Genomic DNA, 16,330 nt, shown 5'->3' on the forward strand with positions numbered 1-16,330 from the left:
GTCAACTGCCACGCTGCTGCGAAGCCGGGATCGGATCGTGAGTAAAATGACCCAGAAATGCGTGCGCTTAGAACTTGTCTGGCATGACCGCCGATCGCAAGCAAACGAAAAGCAGTTACACTGTACATGCTTTGCATGTATTGCATGGCATGGCAGTGCGTGAGCAGCGCCAATGCGCAAGCTAGCGCGACTATAGTCGCCAGTGTGCAGACCTGTACTAAGTGCATGATATACATGCATTGATTGGATTTCGTGCGCGTGCACGCATGTGAGCCAAAAAGGTTGCTACATTGTAGCATGCAATGCATGCTGTAAAACGTAGCCTGTGGACCCGCGCGGCCCGAACACAATTACGACGGGTCGATGAGATGAAAAAAAACACAAACATTTTTAGACTTTTTTTTATTCTTTCTCTAGCTTAAAATGGATAATTTTGGGTTTAAAACCATTCACAAATTTGTAGAAGGTGAAATTTGTGGAAAAAAATAAACTTGAAAGAGCAAAAAAAAAAAAAAAAAAAAAAAAAACGCGACCCGAAATTTCCGTGATTTTCGGTCGGTCGCGAAGGGCAAACAAACCATTTTTTTTTTTTTTTGGCCTTACTAGTACACAGAGGCCCGTACGTGGATGGGTTAAGCAGCTGAAAAAAAAAAAAAGGTACTGGAAGCCCACGTAGTAGCAAGGCCTACACGTGGATGAGGTTAGAAATTGCCGCGCGCCTCCAGCTCACCAGCTCCTGGCCGCCTCTTATTGGCCGGCCTTGAGCGCGACGTTCGACAAGCCATACCATAGTCTTGAATATTCATTAGCACAGTAGCCAATAACAGACGCCGTCTCATGAAAACTGCCCCGTGTACAAAGTGAATGGCAAAAAAAGTGTGTCAGAAAGAGTGTGTCAGATAAAGTGGGTCAGGAAATGGCGTAACCCAGTTTTGGTTGAGACCTAATTTCAGGTTTCTAAAATTTTTTGGTGAGATAATGAGAAACTTCTTGTGAGAAATATATGAAAGAGCATGTAATTCCATGAGGAATTCAACTTTTATTTGATGAAAATTGGTTTTGAAATGGCTGAGATATCCAAAACAGAGCGATTCTAATACGTGTGGGACCCATACTTTATTACGATCAATTTTTCTTTGTTTTTGGATGTCTCAGCCATTCCAAATCCGATTTTCATCAAATAAACTTTGAATTCCTCTTAAAATGGTTAGCTCTGTACTATTTTATAAGTGTTTTCTTGGTTTCTCGCAAAAAGTTAAAAGCCCAATTCTCATATCCACCAATACTGTACCATCCCTTTAACTTTTGCGAGATAATTAGAAATCTTTAAAGAAGTGTAAAGCAGTGTCAAACAACATACAATTCAGTAAGAGGGATTCAAAGTTTACAGTTAGCTTATCAATTTCAAGAGAATGATATTAATGTTTTATGTAAATGGTTGAATGAGAATGGATTAGTTGTTAATACCGATAAAACCAAAGTTATGTTAATTTCTGGTAGAAGGAAGAAAAATCCAGTTAAATTACAAATTAGAATGGAAGACAAATTGTTAGAAAATGTAACCAAATTTAAGTATCTAGGTGTTATTGTAAATCAGAATCTAGATTGGTCTTTTCAGATCAATGATATCGTTAAGAAAATTATGAACTCTCTTACATGTATGCGAAGGATTAAGCACTGCCTGACGAAACCAGTACTCCTTCATTTATATTTCACTTTGATACTTCCTTATATTGATTATTGTTCAACCGTGTGGGGCTCATTGTCGAAGAAAAACTTAATGATGCTACAGAGGTGTCAAAACAAATATTGTCGTTAAGTTTTAAATGCACCTTATTATACCCCTGTTCAAATTATGTTAGATTCATTGAAATTACAATCCGTTAAACATAGACTGGAATATAATTATAATGTATTTATGTATAAAATTCTGAATGGCCTTGCTCCTGAATATCTAAGACGAGTTTTACCACAACGAGCTAATCCATACTCTACAAGATCAGTCTCCATGCACAAACTGTATCTAGCTAAACCCAAGACCGAGTATAAAAAGCAGTCTTTTTCATACACAGCAACGAAGCTATTTAACTCACTACCTGTGTTTATCAAATCCTCCACCTCACTGCCCCTATTTAAACGCAATGTCCGCAACATCCAGGTGGTTACCAGCAGTAGCTAATTTCTCGTTTCTTTGAAAGTTGTACACATGTATTCTTTCTGTCACCTTTCTTTCTCTCTCTCCCTCTCTTTCTCTCTCTCTCTCTCGCTTTATCTATCTACAGAGGATCTCCACTTTTATGAAATGTATTATTGTTTATGTTTGCATATGATTGTCATGTATATATTTTATTGTATCATAAATGTGATTTGTTACAGCAGGGCTCCCTTGGAAAGCAGGCCTTGCGGCTTGAATGGGACTACCCTGCTTTTATAAAGAAGACAATAAATAAAAAAAAATAAAATAAAGTTTGTTTGATGAAAAATGGTTTTGAAATTGCTAAAATACCCCAAAACAAAGAGGTTTGAATAAAATAATCTGTCTTAAGACCTCCTTGTTTTACTTTGTTTTTGATGTCTTAGCCATTTCAAAACTGATTTTCACCAAATAAACTTTGAATTCAACTGAGAAAATTTTATGCTCATTAATATTTTATATAGGGTTTTTTAATTTTCTCGCAAAGTGGTAAAACCTGAATTTTCCATCTCAACCAAAACTATACCATCCCTTAAGGCTTGCATGTCCAACTTTATACAATCGAAGTTAACATGGAACTGTCTTCTTACTTCAAATGATGAATCATTTAAAAGTAATTTATGTAGTCACACATATGGATGACACACAGCTTACACCGATATGATGAAATCGAGTTACACCGTTGTCATTTTTCAGAGTAAGGACACCGCGGGTGAAGATTTTAGCAAACCAGTGCATCGCCATACTGCTAGCACAGAGCCTTTTCGTCACAGCCGTTGAGACCGCCGCAGTAAACAGGGCAGGTTTCCTCTTATCGTTTTTAATGTAATACGAATTATGCTTTGATTTCATCATCTTGGTCTTCTTCGTTTATGTTGATCAATCACTTGACTGGAATGAACATATTGATTATTTGTACAAAAGTACTGTAAAAAATCTGTATTTGTTGAAACGAATTCGGCCTTTTATTTCTGATAATATTGTTCTTTTGCTTTATAAATCAATTATTCAAAGTAAATTAGATTATTGTGATGTATGGAGGAATATAAAGAAATCTCATATTCAAAGACTCCAAATTCTTCAAAATAGATCACTGCGTGCTGTACTAAACGTACAAGCTATAGGTTCCCTACTGAATTACTATACACAGCACTACCCATTGATAAACTGGATAAGAGACGAAATAAACATACTCTACATATTATGTATAAAATTGCACACAAGGTTTGTCCGAAATATTTGTTTGATATGTTTCAATTCAAAGGAATTCATCGTTAAATTTTGTGTTACCTTTGAATAAGACTTGTTTCAAACATAAAAGTTTGACGTATTCTGGATCAATATTATGTTGAAATAAGTTACCATTGAAACTGAAACAAAAACCAACGTTTGTAAGCTTTGAAAATGCACTTGACCGAAACTGTAAATAGACAACTCTTCTCAGTTTTTTCCTTTGCATGCGCTTCTCTCTCGTTATCTCCTCTCTCTCTTTCTGTCTCTCTCTCTCTCTCTCTCTCTCTCTCCTGAACTGTCCTTTGTTTTCGTCTCTTTCATTTTAAACTTCGGTGATGTACTTGTATAGTAATTGTACGTGATTATCTTTGATTGATCATGTTTGTTTCTGTCGAAATGTGTGCCGTAGTTTCATCACCATGTTTTTATTTTCTGTTTTCCATGTTTTGGTTGTTTTTTTTTTTTCATGTATGAGTTTTATTTTTCTTTTCTGTATATCTATGTTGTATTTTATTCGCATGTACCTGCGCAAGAACAGTCTTCGGACTGAAGTATGTTGCCGTGCATAAATAAATGAATGAAATGAAATGAAATGAAATGAAATGAAAAGTTTAAAGGAAAAAAAAGTTATACGTGAGTGACAGTGATGTGTTTAAACGAATAAAAAGCAATCAAATTTTGAGATTAACGAGTCATGTATTAATTCCGTACATTAAATGTTACGTGATATTTGATGGAACAACAGTTTACTCCAAATTGCCAACTTTCCAACGCGCAATGTTTACTAGGAGTGTGTTGTCAGTGCAGGACACGAACAATTTCCCATCTCGTGACAAACTTAGTATATGCGATACTCGGACCCTTTGTATACTGCTTTATATTGTCACATATTTTGCACCGAATAAGTGCAATTGTTCATGATACGATGTCCGACACATTGTTGAAATGATTACACCATTTTAAAGGAATAGAAAGTTAAAGACAATAGCTCCAAAATGATGTGTCCGTCTGTAGCCCCTCATCTTCCTGACAAGCTGTATTTAATGTCATTTAGCACGAAATGACTATAACATGCTGTATTTAATGTGATTTAACACGTCATGACTATAACTAGCACGCTGTTTTGAATGTGATTTAACACGACATGACTAACACGCTGTTTTGAATGTGATTTAACACGACATGACTAACACGCTGTATTGAATGTGATTTAACACGACATTAACTAACATGCTTTATTGAATGTGATTTTACACGACAGATCGCTTGTACGGCTGTGGCCACCTTTCTTCACGTTCTCTTCCTCGCGGTACTCTTTTGGATGTTAAACCAAGGAATTTATATTTTCGTCAAGACTAGGATGATGATCAGGGGAGGTGTTCCAATCCAATATTTCGTGGCGCTCGGATGGGGTAAGTCTTCGCCAATTTAATCTTCAATGTTCGCACTCAAAGATTATGGGATGCCCACAAGCAAGCAGAATTCATATAGCGACATTTGATGATACGGTATCCCTGTTCTATCAAATTTAAAAACTCCGAAATTCAACGTGCTTTTAAAGTTGCTGAAGACAGAAGATGCATAACGACTAAATGATGATAACCACAGTACATTTTTAAGTGTTTCGGTAAGGCAGAACGATAGTTTCTCCTCGGTACGCCTAATGTGAATATCTAGATCTGTAAATGATAATAATAAGGAATTTCTTAAGTTTTATTTTCGTGTAAACCTGTCGGAGTCGTTCTATTTGTCCTCACTTTTGATTTTTGTCCCCTGTAAACTATGTTCGTATTTCTTATTATATATATATATATATATATATATATATATATATATATATATATATATATATATAATATTGTATGAGTAAGCAGCAGGTAGTTGTTTCTTGTCCATACTTGTACAAAGGTCACCTGTTTACAAAGGCCATTTGTACACGCTCTATGGTATATACTTAACACCCGTTTTCCTTTCTGTCTGTCTTTCCAACTCTGAAGGCGGACCGATTCTCATCGTGGCGGTGACTGCAGGCATTGATCACACTCTGTATGGCATGGATAAAGTGTACGTACGCTCCCTGAATTTTCTATCTCTCGAAGTCCATGTCATGACAGCTGAGCTCAACACCGTATATGAAAGTATGCAAAACAGACCGTTTCTGTCATGTATTACAATCTATGGATATTCATTTTCCTACAGCCTCGTGAGGAAGTCATTCATTTACAGGCAGTACTAGCTGTGCTCTCCATTAATATCCTTAGGCAGGAATTCACTTAATTGTTCCTGGATAAGGCAAGTCTCCGGCAAGGTTTGTGGTTAAGGGCAACTTTTCCGAGCAAAGCATGCATAAAATTTGATATATTATGAACACAATTCATATATAAGAGTGCAATAAGACTTCTTGAAAAAAAAAAAACAACGCATCATCTCTCTATACAGGTTGAATGTTCGATAAATAGTGACACCTGTTCGAACAGACGAAAACTACAGTTAGATTAAGATGACATCGCTACGATATTCAAAATACTATTTCACAAGTACACCTGTACCACCTTTTATTTGCCTTCGCTAAATGGTACCTTTGTTTCAAATGGACTGAGCTAAAATGCAACTCGTTTTGCACACATCAGATGCTGGCTGAACTGGAAACGCGGAGGTACTTGGGTGTTTGTGGTTCCAGCCTGTGTTATTTCTCTGGTAAGTTTCAGCTTACTTTCTTTCTCCGGAGAAATTAGAAACCGAGAAAAAGAAACCGGAATGATATATTAATTTCTGTCTTTTGTGTATGTGTGTGTGAGTGTGTGTGCAGACCCTTTGTGCATTTTATATGCTGAGTGACTGTATCTTTCATGTAAACTCTACATTTGTATCTTCCGGGAATAAGCGAATTGAAAGCATGAACATCTCGTCAAACACATGAGTGTGTATGTATCTGATGCTGATGTGTTAGCTTTTGACCAGTTTATATTTTGGTTTACATACTGATTCTTTTTTTTTTTTCGTGTGTTCTGTGCTAGATCAATGTAGGAGTGATGTGTTTGACGATGCAGGCCATGAGGTCTGTGAAAAGTTTCCAGAAAAAGAGCGATCGTGAGAAAACCAAGTAAGTAGCAAATGGGCCTAAAGCCTTGTAATTATATAGCAAGTGGATATAAAACCATGTAGGCATTTCTTAATGTCGTATCTTGCCGGTTGCCTCGAAGAATCATTCATAGGAACATAAAGCCGTGTAAAACAGAAATGTTTCCTCATGTAATTTTATTCAAGGATGGCATTAAACAACATGTCGTGCATGGTAAATGAAGGGATGCATGTATAAACTTTGTTGTTGATTTTGCAATAGTCCTGAACGAGATTCAAACAGACCGATATGCTATAAGAAAACAATCTGAAGTCACAGGCCTACTTTTTATTTTAACGAATGCTTGGTGCTTGGAGAGGTGGCATTGTTTGGCCATACATACTGTGAAGCTGGTTCGTCTTCTAACTAGCTAACTTCTAACGTCACTAGAAGAATGACGTGACGTACTCCATGGTTCTCTTCTCTCTCCTCTCCTTTTTAATAGAATAAAGTTTTCCCTGCTACAGTCTGAGAGAAGTTTGGCTATTAAGGTTTTAGTTATCAAGGAAAATAAAACACAGTTGGAGGACATTACAAAAAATAAAATACACCAGGAAAAGCCACATTCTCGCACTACCTACACAAATGGCGCCTTTCTACTGCAGCCTTTCGTCGTCAAGAACAGAAATGCGCCGTGAACTATTAACTTTCTCATAGGTGGCAGGAGTCTGAGTTTGGAACCAACACCATCATACCTTGAAGTGAAGTTAAACAGGTCACTCACCTGCAACAATACCTCAGAGGCCTAAGAGACAGTTTGGACGCTAGTTAGGAGCTCTAACTCCGTACCCTCAGCAGTGCGAACTTGGAGAGCCCGAATCTCTACCTTGAGCATATCTGTACGGGCACAAATCTAGGTCTCTGCGTAATTGTGTACCTGTTCGGTGTAGAAGTTCCCACACACACCATGTGAAGAAGAGCCTGAACAACGCGCTATGCACAGTAACTGACTGCCCCCATTCAATTCCAACTTCCCGCCTTAGCAAGAATACTCCCAGCCACATTAAAGTTCAAAGCCTGCTCCCTAGCTCTAACCCACCTCGCCCTGGATTCGCACTACCTGTTTCATTACGTAGTCGACCACCAAACAAGCTACCGAAAATTTCATCAACCTTTCTCAAGACAGGGGCAGTCACTATCTACTTCCTGCCATTGAAGCAAGCTACCATTTAGTGAACAACTAGTGAGATCAGTGAATCCAGAGCTTATATTGTCTGAAATCTGGCATCACCAAGCCATCCAAGCAACCCCCTCAGTTGTTAACTACTTCTGTGTCACACTCAATCGCTTCCGCAGTGGAGCAGGACGTTTCAGGGCCACCTTGTACAATTAGTAAAACTTCACGTCAGACCTCTCGTGTATATATACATGCGACGCAGTCGAGCAAAATGCCGATGGGTACAACATCAGGCACTGGGCCTTCTTTATCTAGCTGCATTGGACAATCCATACTAATTTATTTATTTTTATTCATTTATTTCAATATTCTTTTAACAGGGTAGCCCTTTCAGTTGGTTAACTGTTCTATCAAGGGGCCCTGCTCACATTATGTACACATAAAAATGTCATGAACATCAAAAATGAATAATGGAGGAAAAATTAATAATGACTCCCTCCCTCCTTTCGTTCAAAGCATATGCAAGAAAAATAAGAAGTTGACATTTTGATATGATTGCTTTTACTTTAACTGATCTTTAAAGCCCTAACTTCTATTTACTTTGAACGACGTTTTTCACCAAGGACTTTAACTTTGTGGCATATAACCCTGTCCTCTTCACCGTATCTACTAGGTCAACTCTGAAAGCGATGGCCGTACTGCTGCCCATCCTTGGGGCTACCTGGATCACCGGAGTACTGGTCAGTCTCCATGTCATCTTTGTCTACCTGTTCTCCATTCTCAACGCCTTCCAAGGCTTTTTTCTCTTCATCATGCAGATTTACAGCAATGAGGAGGTATACAACTTATCAGCAATTCTGATTCATTACTTGTTGAATAGATGCAAAAACTTTATTGTAATTTGTAAAGAATATATTCTGCTGAGTACATCATGTTTGATGTAGCTCTTCTAGTACGAAACTACTGCTAGCTCCCGATTAATTCTAACAACTCAGCGTCAGATGCTGCTAAATTCATTTCTCAAAGTCTAATACATGTTATACTTCCCTCTACCAAGACAAGTATCTGACGTCTACAAACTCGCCTTCCGCTCTCCATATCACAGGTTCGGTCTGCTCTGCGCTTGCGCAGAAGCCGCATCCTACCCTTCAACACCACGTCTACTGCAGAGCGAAGCGGCGTGGTAAGCTTCCCATTGCTTCTTTTCATTATTCAATTTTACACTCCCAGATTTCTTACTGGTGAACAATTTACTCAAAGTGACTTAGAAGGCGAGGGAAAACTTGTAAACTCTTCACTGCCAATTGTGCAGGAGCCTACAAGCATGTAACTATTCTTGCTATCTTCACTTTTATCTTTTTAGACATCATTCAAGATATGATACGAATAAGACATGACTACTAACCTTTATAGCAAAATTCGTGAATATAAAGGAATATTCAGATGTGGTCTTTAGGTCTGATAATTTCGAAAAAAAAAGATACAAAGATGCAAACTATAGACACAGAGAGAAGCTCAAATAAGAAGACAATAAACCAAAGATGACGAAAACCCGAAGAGAAGAAATACAAAATATAGCCTACTATGCAGTAAACGTCATAAGCTGACGGTCATGTCTGAATAGTATGACAGAGTTTACTTGGCAGTTTGTCGCGGATGAATTATACTATAGAATGTCTCGTATCACAGGGTATTACCTCTGATGGTGCTGGAAACGAAATAACACGCTCAACTAACAACACTACACGAACGGGTTAGTACTTTGTTTTAATTTGATAGTGTCAATAACTTTTTATTGGGCAGCATGAATATTGTGCTGATTTTTAGTCAAAATGTCATTTCAGTGCTTAACATGAAGCGTAATTCATTCGGATACTTATTTTTTAGCACGTTACAGCAAGTTCGCAGGCTAGATGATAGGTCTACATTCACTTTAACCATTTTACGCTACATGATGATGTTAGTCACAATTATTTACATCTAGAAACCAGTGATAAGCTTAAATCCCTATTTTCGTAAGGTCCCATCGATTATTTGGCAGATAATTGTTTGGTAGGCCTACATGTTTGACGATTCAGAAGACACTCAAAAGCTTCAAACGTATTTCAAGTTACACCTTTAAACTTACTGGATTTTGTGTTTGCTGAATGCTAAATTAATGAGAATATACCCAATTTTTCATCACACATTTTTGGCGACCAACTTGGGCAATGTTGGGGCTTATTACACTCGATCAAATACCGTATATTAGTAGGAATATAATGTGATACAAAGGGTTTTAGTCAGACAATACAAGGCATTTCTATCACAATTTAGAGACATTGAGGAACATTATTACCATCTCGTATGTAATGAAGCATAAATATGGAGCTAAGTAAAACAAACATACAAACAAACAAAAACAAGCCTGATTGCTTATCAAAGTCATGCCAATTCTGGTGGGGATTCTACGGTTTCTATTCTCATAACGAGTAGACATCAGTGTGAGCGAAATCCGACCAGTATCAAGCCTGACCTACGACACGTTGTCCGAGAAGAGAAAAGCTGATAGGATTCCAGCTGATGATGGTAGGATGTTATCCTCTAGCAAGGACCAAGTGGTGATGACGTCAGCTTCAGCTATCAGCAAAGAGAGTGAAAAGCTTTCGAATAACCTTCATCAAAGAAGCCGGGTTGACATTGATATTTATAACAATACTGTGAACTCTAAATCATCGATAAAGGACACTCCAATACTATGTGAATCAGAGGACAAAGAGCGCTCTTGTGAGCCTTCAACAGCTACTATCAAGTTATTGCGACTTCCTACGAACGATGAGAAAAAGAGACTTTCAAAGCGAGACAGCATCGGGCTAGGAATCACTGCAGGAAAGATGTCCACGCGAGCGAATGGTAATAAGGATGAAACCAATAGAAGGCGCTCGGGCTTTTGTGTGCAATGAAACATATACTGTATACGCTGTTATTTTCGCGTTCAAATATTTTCGCGAATACCGAGGTCATAGACATTTTCGCGAGATGCTCTTTTCGCGAATCGATGTCGACGCTTACGTTAATGCTCTATTAACACAGCGCATGGAGTCATTTTCGCGTGTTGTAAAATTTGCGATCCAACTGTGAATCGCGAAATTCGCCAAAATGAAACACTCGCGAAAATAACAGCCTATACAAGTAGCAGGTTTGCTGTGTGTGTCTTTTGCGTGATATTGCGCTAGCTTCACCTGTGTGATCGAGATGAAGTATTGTGTTTTTTGACCGCGTTGCTCTCTCTTTGTTATTGCATACGGTCACATTTTCCCCTTCAAGCAACAATTTCAGAGTAACTTTCTTTCGTTTGCTTGTCTATTCTAATTCTTCTTTTTTTTTTAAATATCACCATCTAGTTGGATGTCACAAAATAAAGGAAAACGTTAAGTGGCCTATTACTTTACACTGGGTTATAATCTACCTCAAAGATTTGATTTTGAAATGAAATCAAAGAAAGGGAAAATGTTGAAGCGTTTGCATGCTGCTTTGATCATTCTAGCTGTCTTATTGTAGCTTTCTTGAAAACTCGCAATGACATGAGAATCCATGTGTATGTGCTGAGCTAAAACAGACGCAGTTTTGATGGTAGACGGATGAAGTCTTTTTATCATTGCAATTTAGAGCTTAGAAGGTGACTACTGGCGTTGTAGAGCTTCTCCATACATGGCTATAATCTTTGCTCATTAGTTCTCTGCAGCTGCTGGTTTCCGTTAGTAAACCAAAACGAGCGAAGCTTGAAGGAACATGTATCTGTCATTATCATGATTATGATCATTGTATACGTAAATGATATAGCAGACATTATATCACGCTGTCCAAAAGATCTCTGCAACTCTTCTCCGTAGTCATCCCATTGTAGCTAGCCGTGGCTTGGATATAATGGTTTCCGCATTTATTATTTTTTTTTTTTTTTTTGAAAAGACGAAAACGCATATTTCACTTTCATGAATTTTGACTTTTAATGCATTTTCATTTTTTTCCTGCCCCTTCTGTCTTTATTTTGTGCATGTGTGTTAGTTCGTGTTTTTTAGTAGTAGGTGAAAGAGTCATTAAAATAGATGGAATACAAGACTAATCAAATACCTTGGGCATGCTGTTTACATGATTTAACAGCTGTGTCAGTTTACTGTGGGAAACATTCAGAGCTGGTGCTCTTTATTGACGTCTTATGTTGTTGATGTTTACATCAAAGTATCATCAGCTCCCCAAGCTATAAAAATAAAGAATATATCATGTCTGTCGAATAATTTCACTTTTGTCGTCTGTTTTCAATTGATTTTAATTGCTTTACGTTGTTAGATGAATATCACAATATTGAGCAGATAAAGATTGGGTTGGTGGATTTTGTGAAAAATGAAAGTTGTAGTTTTGAAGTATGAAATGTCTTGCGTTATTCGCTGAATTCAAGCTTATCAATAAGAATGTCAAGTATCAGGCCATTGTCAGGTAGAGTGGGAGAGGTAACACAGTGCACACTGGGTCATGTGTGGTATCAATTTACCTGCTATGTCTTTATGTTTGCAGATACTTAGTACGCTCTCATAATACGGTTACAAATGTGTTTGTATGACTTTTTCTCCTATATGTTTGCGTGCTGACATACATACTACGAATGTATCTACGAATGTGTCTTTACAGACCTGTGTGTGTGTGGGATTACTTTATTCTGAAAGTATCCATGTATGTAGTTGATAACTGCCGGGAAGGGAAATTGGAGTAGATGCCATTGATAAAGAGTGTGGTATTGTACTGAGGAACTTAAATCTTCATGACATGACACGGAGCTTACTGTATTCTGGGTGTATTCCTGACAGCAAAGATTACCTTGTAATCTGGGTTGGTCAAGTACTTTAAGATTGCGTATTTTCGAGGCGAATTTACCGCTGTTCCATCATTTTCGCAGCATCGCCGCCAAAACCATTACACACGTCGCACAGCTTTTCACGCACGGTGTGGATAGCTAGTGACACAACATAATCTGTTCTGCCGACACTTCCGAAAACCACAAGGATTCGGCGATAAATACTACGAGACATTTTGCTCTGCAGACACTTGCTTTGCACTCAATTGCCTCCGTGATAATTTCTCCACCGGCATTTACTCTGCTGATATTTGCTCTACCACAAATATACCAATAATTCCGAAATCTTTTCGCTCAATTTTTCTGTTTCTTCCTTGAATCGATGGTTTAAAATTGATGCAGTTGCTTATGGGATACAATCGATTCTGTAAACATCAGTTCATTTAAATATCTTATTGATTTTATAGTATTCCAAAATACCCTGATAAATAGTTGCTTCAAGGGCACAACACTTTTGCTAGTCATGTTAAGTTTGATCCCGAATTAAAAAAAAAAAATACCAGAAAAAATACTTTGTAATAAGCCTTTCAAATATCCTGTATCGTAAAATGTGATTCACCTAAATGGTATATTTAAATACCATGGTTAGATGACCACCGTAATCTAATAGCCGTTATTAAGACTTTTACTAGCCAAATTTAATATCTAAAACACTCATCAATAGATGCCCTTCATGACTCCTAGTATTTACTAAATTCAGCTTTGCAGAGCGTATTGTATTTCAAAGATTTTTTTTTTCAACCACTGTCAAATTCTTGAGTTTAGAAATTATTACATATGTTATTATGATGTTAATGATAATAATAATGTATTCTTCTATATGTTCATATCTACTAGAGATAGGCAGTGGTAATTCCCCCCCCCCCCCCATTTTTTCAATCATTATATGTCACATTACTTCTGTAACTATATATCTCTGGCTGCTATTGCTAAGGAGTTGAAGTGTTCTTGCACAAACTCCGATGCGGCTCATAAGTGATTTACGATCTGCCTTTTGGTGTGAGTGTCGAATTGACGTCTCCAGCCCTCCTCTGCATGAGCCTACAGGAGGCCAGTCTCGTGCGAGCTAGAGGTGCTTGTGATCGACCATCCTCACTGGATTTTCGTATGATGGAGGGCCGTTTGTCGTCAATTAACGCCCAACTACAAGTTTTTGTAGTTCGGCTCAACCAACAAGGAAAACACACACACAAAACAAACAAACAAACAAACAAAAGGAAATAAACACACAAACAAGCCAACAAGCACAAAGCAATGCATTTTCGGACAAATGTTATAATTATCAACGGTTCAGTTGTTAAGGAGCAATTATCAACAGAGCAAATTTCGGTGGGGCAAAAGAAAAAAAATGTCGTTGAAGCAAATTTTGGATCATTTGTCGCACTTTTCAAAGCTATTGCCTTGAAATCGCGTTGCCATCTTTGCATATCAGATGCCAAATCGCCTTGCTTACCTTATTCGCATTTTCACACTTCACGTATTTTTATTTGTGGTTGCTCAGTAACTACTTGTCATTGTTTACAATACGATTTTTTTTTCTCTGATTATGTGCTAAAAGTATCAGTGTTCAATCTTCTTTTTTTACCGATCTATCAAATTCTGCTTATCATAGGGTTACATAACAAGTACTTCCGTGTCACGTGATCCTCCGTATCTAATCTCTAACTCGTATGAATGTGACTAAGAAACAATAATTTGTAGTTTACTCTATATTTTGTGGGGCTTGTAAACCTTGCAAGTGACTTCGCCTTATGAACCATTCTGTAGTATACAACATACCGTATAGTAGTGAATAATGTTATTACACATGATATATCAACGACTTACAGGTGTGGGCGTGGCAACGATCAGTGGGGCTAGTATGCCTGCTGCGTGAGTAAAACTTGTATGAAACCTGATGGAACGCCCTAGTGCACCTGTGTCACTGTGCACAGCATATAACTTAAACTTTACACCGTTACACCGTCACGGCATACACTTTACACTGTTTCACCTAGTATGGATGGAAGGATAATGGTGAGGCACATTTTCTTGCAAAATTTGTTTTCTATGATGTTGAAAGCAGTAAAGAAAAGAGGAAACAGTTTAGGTTTGGAAAGAATAATAATCTTATCAATCTAAAATCTAACCCTAACCCTAACCCTTATTTCAATCACTGCACTTCGTAAAAATATCTCAACGGTATATTGAAGACACAATGTTTCACTTTTTGTACTGAATGCCCAAATAAAAGAATAAAAAACAACTGCTAAATCTGTTCAATCCAGTGATAGCCATCCAGTAGCTTGAAATCTTAGAGGCAAAATGACAATCATAAAATATTAACTGCAGATTTTTTTTTTTTTTTTTTTGGGGGGGGGTCATTTTGTCACTGACGAAGATTCTGGTAGGATTGAATGCTCACGTCCCTTTGGACTTTCTTTACTTGTTATACTAAACGTTTTTTCATGTTTTATGCTGTGTTGGGATGCTTGAAGTGTCATCTTGGATATTCTTTGAATGTTTTGTGAGTGCCTTCCTTCTCGATATTAACAAATCCGTAACACTTAATCTTATCACTGCAGTATTTAAATATGTATACTTGACATTCATCACGTCTATTTATATTTATTTGTATTTTCTGTTTTCCAGGTTTTTTGCATGCTCTTCACCTCTGCAGCATTTTAAGCAGTAAAGATGAATATTCGTACTGCCTCTCTACCCATCATATTAAGTACCTATCTTGAGCTTGCCTCTTGACCTAAATCACCTGTTTTACTGAGCACGTCTATGTCTGATTCAAGCAAATTCTTTGTTTTCAGTGAAATACACAGTCTGTTGTTTGATTTTGTTATCATTTTATATTTTTATTATGATATTGGAATTTTGTTTCTAAATTGTTAAGTAAAACATGCTCAGCAACTGAGGTTTGTGATAATGATGGCAATGATAAACGCAATGGGCCTAATCATTATAACAATGAATCCATGATGGTTACAGTGGAATAATTGCAATGATAATGATAGAGATAATGAGAATAATAATAGCAACAGCAATAAGACAGTATCTTAGTCTTATCAGTCCGTGGTAGTCTCTTCTGTTTTACCACAGCAAAGAGGGTCCAAAAGGGTCTCTCCAAGATGGTGCTTTGCCATTTTCACGAGTGCACGTCGCGAGACCGACACCCACGAGTCATATAGCTCACATGTCATGCAGCCCATGAATTATACAGCTCATGAGTCATACAACCCATTAGTTTGACACTAAGCTAACAAGCCCACGAGACGGACACATTAAGCCACGTGTTGTATCTGTCGAACTTGTGGGCTGTTTTTTTTTTTTTCTATTTTTTTACCTCGTGTTGAACTCATGGGGCTTATTTGCCTAGTGTCGAACTCATGGGCTATAAGACTCGTGAGCTGTATGACTAATGGACCTGTTTTAAATGTCAAACTCGTGGGCTGTATGATTCGTGGATGTCGGTCTAGTGGGATGACCCATGCCCTTCACACCCCTCCATTGCCAGGTACCTTAATGCACCCAGGTCAACAGAGACCTTGTGGGCAAACCATCTTGTCCAGCTATGTATGCAACTGCCTTTCAGGATTCGATTTATTACCTGCTGCAGAGTTTATAGCAATAACTAACTGAGGAGAAAAAATAAATTATGTGTAGGTCTTAAGTCTCATCAAAACATAATGGAGCAAGATTCTATTCTAAGGTGCTTTGGATGCTGCAGTCAGATGCTGCAAAGTAATAGATGCAGCAATTGCAGTTATGATGTGTAGGAAAACTAGT

At 37.6% G+C, this 16,330-nt stretch overlaps 1 protein-coding gene across 1 annotated transcript in view; it reads left to right on the top strand.

Moving 5' to 3' along the window:
- Nucleotides 1-9,517, top strand: part of LOC140227100 (uncharacterized) — a 46,175-nt gene extending 36,658 nt beyond the window's left edge. Inside the window, exons 20-27 of the mRNA XM_072307528.1 lie at nt 2,891-2,993; nt 4,689-4,839; nt 5,425-5,491; nt 6,058-6,124; nt 6,445-6,530; nt 8,339-8,501; nt 8,771-8,848; nt 9,355-9,517. Of these exons, the coding sequence (XP_072163629.1) occupies nt 2,891-2,993; nt 4,689-4,839; nt 5,425-5,491; nt 6,058-6,124; nt 6,445-6,530; nt 8,339-8,501; nt 8,771-8,848; nt 9,355-9,423 (784 nt within the window). The 3' untranslated portion in view covers nt 9,424-9,517. The remainder of the gene's footprint in view (nt 1-2,890; nt 2,994-4,688; nt 4,840-5,424; nt 5,492-6,057; nt 6,125-6,444; nt 6,531-8,338; nt 8,502-8,770; nt 8,849-9,354) is intronic.
- The last annotated feature ends 6,813 nt before the right edge of the window (nt 9,518-16,330 follow it).

Source organism: Diadema setosum, chromosome 4 (assembly GCF_964275005.1).
Source record: "Diadema setosum chromosome 4, eeDiaSeto1, whole genome shotgun sequence".
Taxonomy (NCBI): Eukaryota; Metazoa; Echinodermata; class Echinoidea; order Diadematoida; family Diadematidae; genus Diadema; species Diadema setosum.